This window comes from Lycorma delicatula, chromosome 6, assembly GCF_047948215.1.
Source record: "Lycorma delicatula isolate Av1 chromosome 6, ASM4794821v1, whole genome shotgun sequence".
Classification (NCBI taxonomy): domain Eukaryota; kingdom Metazoa; phylum Arthropoda; class Insecta; order Hemiptera; family Fulgoridae; genus Lycorma; species Lycorma delicatula.
The window spans coordinates 96,945,700-96,952,958 of NC_134460.1; the positions used below are offsets into that span (position 1 = coordinate 96,945,700).

A 7,259-nucleotide genomic window follows, 5' to 3' on the forward strand; every position below is an offset into this window, starting at 1 on the left:
CAATGTCTACGTTGCTATTAGTTCATCATCTCCCTTTCTATCTCATTTACTATCTTTTTCTTTCTTTACTATTTAGAGAGTAGAAAGTTATTTAGATAAAGAGCAATTGCCATTTCATTTTACCGTACATTAAATAACTGCAAATAATGCACGCTCTAAATGTACAGTTCAAATATCTTAATTTATTTTATAGGTCCTCTAAATATATAAATAAAATGTTTAATAATTAAATATTTAATTGTATTCTGTACAAAATAAAAAAAAATTATCAGAAGAATCTTAAGAGTTCATTGCCTTCTAAATGGTAAAAACAAAATCTTTACAAAAACGAGAAAGTTTACCCAAGGAAAATAACGTAAAGAATAGATAAGTACCGTTGTTTAGATATAAGCTAAATATTTCCGTTTCTGATCGATTACTATTATTAATAAATAAAATTTCTAAATTGATAAAATAAAATAATAATTTCAGTTAATAAAACACAATTATATTTAAACTTATTTAATATTTATGTGATGAATGTCGCCATCGTGATAAAAGTTTACTATTATTAAATAAAACTAGAGATTTCAAATCTTTTCAAATAGTTTTTCATCGTTTTTTTAGTAAGCGCTATCCACTATTTTACAACATTACACATTCCTTCATTAAACCATTTATAACTTTTTGATTACCTTTTCTTAATAATCAATATTTTATCTGATGTCCTATCTTGATATTAATATAATATATCCAGCCCAAATCTATATTAATAGAAACTTTGTTCTTAAGTCACTTTAATTGGTTTTCTTTTAGTAAACGTTTTCCCTTACGTCTTTCCTGCAGAAAAGAAATTAACATATCAATTAAATATCTTTTTTAAATTATTTTCTTCCTCTTATTTTGAAAATACTAATATGATAATTAAATCTTTTTATGTTTCTCTATAGTTTCAACAATTTTAGTCAAACTTATTAATGAAAATGTTGTGTACAACTAAACTGTTGTTCAAACTGGACCTAATTTGTTCTAATAATTTAATATTTTCTATATATATATATATATATATATAAAAGTTTTACGTTCATCCAAAAGAACAGAGTGATTTTTTAATCACTTGTTAGTGATTCTTTAATTGCTTTTAAGTGATGACCTCTGTTGATCAAACAGTACATTTTTCAAGATAAAAATTACAAGAATTAAAAAACGTAAAAGATCTGTAAATAAAGTTATGAGACTAGTTCTTTTGGCAGCCAGAGTGACAACAGTGTAAAGTTACTTGTAAAAATATGGTTATATGAACAGCTGATTTATATTTTGGTATTAATTTTTTTAGTCTATTGTTGCCACCTGAGACGTAAACAAATTTTTGTGAATAGAGTTTTTTTGTGCGTTACAAAAATGAGTGATACTAATTATGAGCAACGTTATGAAATTAAGTTTTATGTTAAACTCGCTGAGAATGCTACTGAAACTTTTTCAAAATTGAACAGGGCTATGGAGATGGCGTTCTGTCACGAGCTCAAGTTTTTAGGTGGTTTAAAGCATATTCAGATGGCTGGGAATCAGTTACGGACGATTCACGCTCTGAAAGACCGTTAACATTAAAAAGTGATGACGATGTTGAGCGAATCAGAGACTTGATACGGTGTCCACTACTGGCGATTAACTATCAGAATGATTGCAGAACAATTAAATTTGAACCGTACAACAGTCCATCAAATTTTGGCAAACGGATATGAAAAAAGTTTGTGCAAAATTGGTCCCAAAAAACCTCGCTTTTGAACAGAAAAACAACATGGTGGAAGTGTGCCGCGATCTTCTAGGGCGAATTGAAACTGATCCTGATTTTCTAAAAAATTTTTACTGGTGATGAATCTTGGATATTTGAGTACGATTCAGAAACAAAACGCCAGAGCAAGGAGTGGCACACTTCAAACTCACTACGTCTCAAAAAAGCAAAAATGAGCAAATCAAAAGTCAAAACCATGCTAATTTTTTTCTTCGATAGTAATGGCATTGTCCATAAAGAGTTTTTGCCTACAGAATAGACTTTAAATCAATATGTTTACCGAGAAACTATTGAAAGACTGCGAAAAAGAGTTGCCCGCGTAAGACCACCCATCAAAGAAAATCGATGCTGCATCCAATGCACCTTCTCACACTGCACTCTCAATTAATGAGATTTTGGCAAAGAAAAACATTTCTGTAGTTTCTCAACAACCTTATTCGCCTGACTTGAGTCCGTGAAACTTCTTCTTGTTCCCGACTTAAAAAAACAGCTCAAAGGACACCATTTTGGAACAGTAGTAAACATAAAAAAAATGTAACCGATCAACTTATAGACATTCCGGTCTCCAAGTTCCAAAACTGCTATGAAGAGTAGGAAACCCATTTGAAGCGTTGCGTGGCTTCCCAAGGGAACTGTTTCGAAGGTGATAGAGTCCATGTATAATTGATTATAAATAAAAGGTTTTTCTGAACCAGTCTCATTACTTTTTTCTTCACGTCGATTTCTGTACTATTTTTATTAAGAGCAGGGGTTTCTCTCCCAAAAGCTGTTTTTATCACGGGGGTCACATTCTTTTGAACTATTGACATTTTAAATAAGAAAAGAATTTTAAAAAACACAAAATAATAAATTTATAAAGATAAAACCGAAACAAAAAAATTAAAATAAAAAAAAAATCTGACAAGTTATAATACTTTCCTGGTATTGGCTATTTATTATTATGTAGTGGAAAAATAATGATGAATAAAAAACGTTACTTAAGATTTATTTTTGGAGTGGGAGTAATTGATTTATGAAAAAGTTTTAAAGTTTAAATAAACTCAAAAAGTTTTGAAAAATGTTTAAAATCGATATTTTTTAATTTTGATCGGCTCCCTCATCCCCAATACTGCCCCTGTATACTGTTTTTGGGGTCACTTGTACTACTACTATGCCTAGAAAGACATTAAAAATAACCCAATAAATTTAAAAAAATAATAAATATGCAATAAATAAAATTTTTTGGGGGTTTTTTGGAGAAGGGGCATTCGGAGAATTTTTTTTTAAATGGTAAGATATGCTCGCATGTGCTGAGATAAATATAGAATGGGGTTGGTTACCTTTGAAAAACTTTGAGAAAAATGACTCCCAAAATCTCCCCTGGAGATATTGATTTGAACCTTAGAACTGTTGATTTCGAAATCAGTTGATTTACGATGACGAGTTCACCACTAGACCAAGCCGGTGAGCAATGAACTGTGAACTGTGAACCTCTAACCCCAGCTCATTGTGTGAGCTGGGTTTCAACTAAATAATTTGAATCAATCGAATGAATAACATTACAAAAATTATAGAATTAAATTTAAATTCTAAATAATAATAAACAAATTTAAAAAATTCTGTTTAATAATAACGGGTTTCCCGTTGGGACTGCGTGTGAAGCTAGAGTGGTGAGGTTGTTCGTAATTTTGTTTCTTTTTCAGGTTTCTAAATGTCTGAACTCTTTAATTGCTATTTATTAATATTTATATTTATTTATTAGTCCAGGGGACAGAATCCCCTGAGTTTACGGGCAAGGCGACCGCAGCTAGCTCTGCAGGTGTCCAGGCCGCCGGTCCCGGGAATAGCGAGCGAAGCAAACTCTGAAGCCCTAGGGTAGACGCCCCTGAGTTGGGTCCGGGGTTCGCCTAGGCCCCAAGGATCCAGGTTTTGGCTAGATGGCCGGCTAGCAATTTATAATTCGACTTGTTAGTGTGAAATTAATAGTTTCTAAACAGTTGCCTAACTTTGTTTTTAATCCGTTGCAGACTTCTAGATTTTTAAATTTAAACGGAAAAATTATTAATTTTTATTGAATAATGCATTTTTTTTATTGGTTATATACATAATACTCATAAATACATAATACCCATTCTACTAAAAAAAAAAAAAATGTGCCCTTTAGGTATGCTTAAAAAAATGTATATTGTAACTATTTTAATAAAATACAAATTTATTTTCTTAAGAGAAATTTACAGTTTTATTTTACTTATATATTTAAGTTATCAGATCCTGCGGCAAAATAAATTTGATCTAAAAAAGATTTCACTATAAATAATAATAATATAATCAACTTCAGCTGATTTGCACAGGTAACTTAACTTTATTTCAACACAAAACCGTCATTTTACTCAACAAAAGTATAAAGAAAAAAGTTATTTATTTTTTTAAATTTCTTTGGAGTACATCTGTTTGTTATCATAGATGGCTACTTCTTAATATTCAAACAATAAAACGCCTAAATGTAAGCATAATTTTAAAATTTCTGAGATTAAAATTATTATTAAAGCCGTTCACTTTAATGTTTAACTCTTATTTCGTATTGTACGTAAACATAGAGTTTTAAAAATTAAGATTTTACTGGCAAATATTAAACGTAAATGTATTTAGCATTTTATACTAGTAATATATTCATCTAATATTAAATAAATAATGTATAAAAATTGGTATTTTGACGTAATATATAAAAGTGATTAAATTTTATGTTTTAATTATTCTAATATTTTTTTTTATTTTATAAATGTTATTTGATAATAGAGAAATTCAAATATTGTTTTACACAAATTGTATTTTCGTGAAGTTTGAGATTATTTCTCTAAAATGGGAGGTAACTTTTGTGTTGACGAATAATTTGATTAGTTAGGATTTACAAATCAATATACTATGAATTTTTCATGTGAAATGGAATAGTTCTTGGTCATTTTATGTAATAAGAGTATAAATAACGATGTCGGTGATCACAGACAGACAATTTGTAATTGTAAATTTTTTACATGTATCGAATCTCGCCTGCCTATTTATACTATACTACTTAAATTCGAAACTTATTAATTTTGTTTTATCAGCATAAGTTACTAAATTTCCATATTCTATTAACAATATAGTATTAAAATTAAGATGAAAATTATCTGAAACGATCGTAATCTTTTTAAAAAATACGGTAAGGATAAACTTTACATGTACTTTAAAATCCGAATTCATCTTAATTTGATTTGGCATTTGACAGTTTCCTTAAAACGTGTAAATGTAAGTTTATTTACAAATTACTTATTACAAATAACTTGCAATATTCGCGGTTACACATACTTATCCCAAAACAGTATAATGATTCTAATTAGCTATTTATCAGTTATATATAAAACTAACCGAACTTAATGACACATTTCAATAAAAGTACGGCTTGCTTTATCTAATTAAAAAAATACCTTTTAAAAACATTCATAAAAACGAATTCTTTTCAATTTATCTTTAACCTTCGATTCTTTTGAAGTCTGTTAAATTGTGACGACGGAATTTTTATTGTAGTTGAAACTATTCCATCGAAATATCTAAAATTTTGTACGAGAATTACTAGTTTACAAAATTCAAACCTATAAATAATTAATAATTTTCTGGTTACCAGAGTCAAATCGTGTAAAAAAAAGTTCTCATTTAATTTTTATTTTTTCTGTTATAAAATTCTGGAAGGAAATATTTTTCTTATGGGAAAAGAAATTAATAATACAACAAGAATCTTTAACTGTATAATTAATTATACAGAGGAAGTTATATAATTTTTTTTCATTCTACATGTTTGAATCTATTATTTTCGAAATCCTGAACTATTGATTGCACGATCTACCACACTCATCAAATTTTTAAATAGACAAGCCAATTCAATAACATCTCTAGTAAAGGTCAAACTCTTCAAAATCGGTTCAGTAGTTTTAGAAACTAAAAAAATATATAAATACCCGAAACCAATCGAAATTTAGAATCTTATGTACTTTAAACCAATTAAAGATATTGCTTTATTTTGTTGAAAATCATTTCAAAAATCAGTTTTAATAAATTAACAACTTTATTTAAAGTTTACCTTAGGTTGACCTTTTATAACTATCACGTTTTTTCTTCCTCTGAACCGTAAGACACTTTAGGAATTAATAGCACAAAAGTAAACCTTAAATATAATTACTTTTCTACGGGTTGTAATTTATTTTCCTGTACAAATCCAATTTTGAATTTATGATTGTACAATATTTTCTTTTCCTTTATAATACAGAAGCAACAAGCATAAAACGGTAAATAAATTAAATACGTAAACTTTGAACAGTACAAGACGAACTCCTAAAACTATACTTTTAATTACAGCCTATTGCAATGGGGGAGTATAACCTCAAAAACCAATCGTTTGAGAATAAACTTTATGTTGAATTTTAGTATTCGTTACACCAAAGGTCAATAAACGTTTTTAATTGTAAAATTGTACATTGTTCAATTTATACATAAAAAAACCGATTTTTGAATACCAAAAAAAAACAAAGTTCAGGCAAATTACGAACTGAAATTTCACATATAATACTTATCGAACTGAAAAAAATTTATTCATCTAAAAAGATAACTGCCAGAAATTAAATGTATTTTTAATTCTTTGAAATACATATTTATACAAATTCTTCCACGTTTAAAATAAAGGTAAACCTACAGTATTCCTTTAATTTCATGTTTTTTAAATAGCTCAAATTACTTACATAAAAGTATTTCTTAGTTCCTGAAGTGATAATTATTTTGATGTTTGAAATTATTTAGATGTGGTTCCAAGATATTTTCAAACTCAAATTTCAAATGAATAGCTTAATTTACAACGATTTAAAAGTAAATCTGAAATTACATTCAATCTAATTCTCTAAAATTGTGTACTTTATTCTAAATATAGTCATTGAAATGAACTTGCACTACCATAACTTAACCAAAAAAAAAATAATAATAATAAAATACTTCTATTGACGTACATAACAAAAAACTGTTGTAACATTTTAAATAGAGTGAGTAAAACTTACTTTTAGTTTTTCATACGTCGTGGTCAATTCCAAATGATGAACAAATGGATTAATTAAATCAGCACCTGCAGTAGGTTTGGTAATAGTTTCTTCACCTGATCCTAATTTTGTACACATTTTGTTGTCCTTATATTAATACTATATCACTTTATTTGATACAAATTAAAAATAGATTACGATAACAGACAGAAATGACAAAAAGATGCAACATTTATTTCCAACATCCATCACGTAGTGAGCGATTGCGGACACTGAATTGTTTTCATTTGAATTGAACCACGCGGGAATAACTGATAGAGCGCGCAGATATCAGCTTGCAGGTCTGCCAAAGCAGAAACGTGTGTAACATTCGCGATACGTTTGTTATTATAAACTAACAACTAACATCTTCATTGATAATTAATAAAGTTTTTCTTCAAACCCTACTAAAT

General features: G+C 28.2%; 1 protein-coding gene across 2 annotated transcripts in view; it reads right to left on the reverse strand.

The window, feature by feature from the left end:
- The window catches only part of LPCAT (lysophosphatidylcholine acyltransferase), a 151,541-nt gene extending 144,462 nt beyond the window's left edge, over nucleotides 1-7,079 (reverse strand). For both annotated transcript variants that reach the window (XM_075368151.1, XM_075368152.1), the window contains exon 1: nucleotides 6,829-7,079. In XM_075368151.1, the coding sequence (XP_075224266.1) occupies nucleotides 6,829-6,945 (117 nt within the window). In that variant the 5' untranslated portion in view covers nucleotides 6,946-7,079. The remainder of the gene's footprint in view (nucleotides 1-6,828) is intronic.
- Between the last annotated feature and the right edge of the window lie 180 nt (nucleotides 7,080-7,259).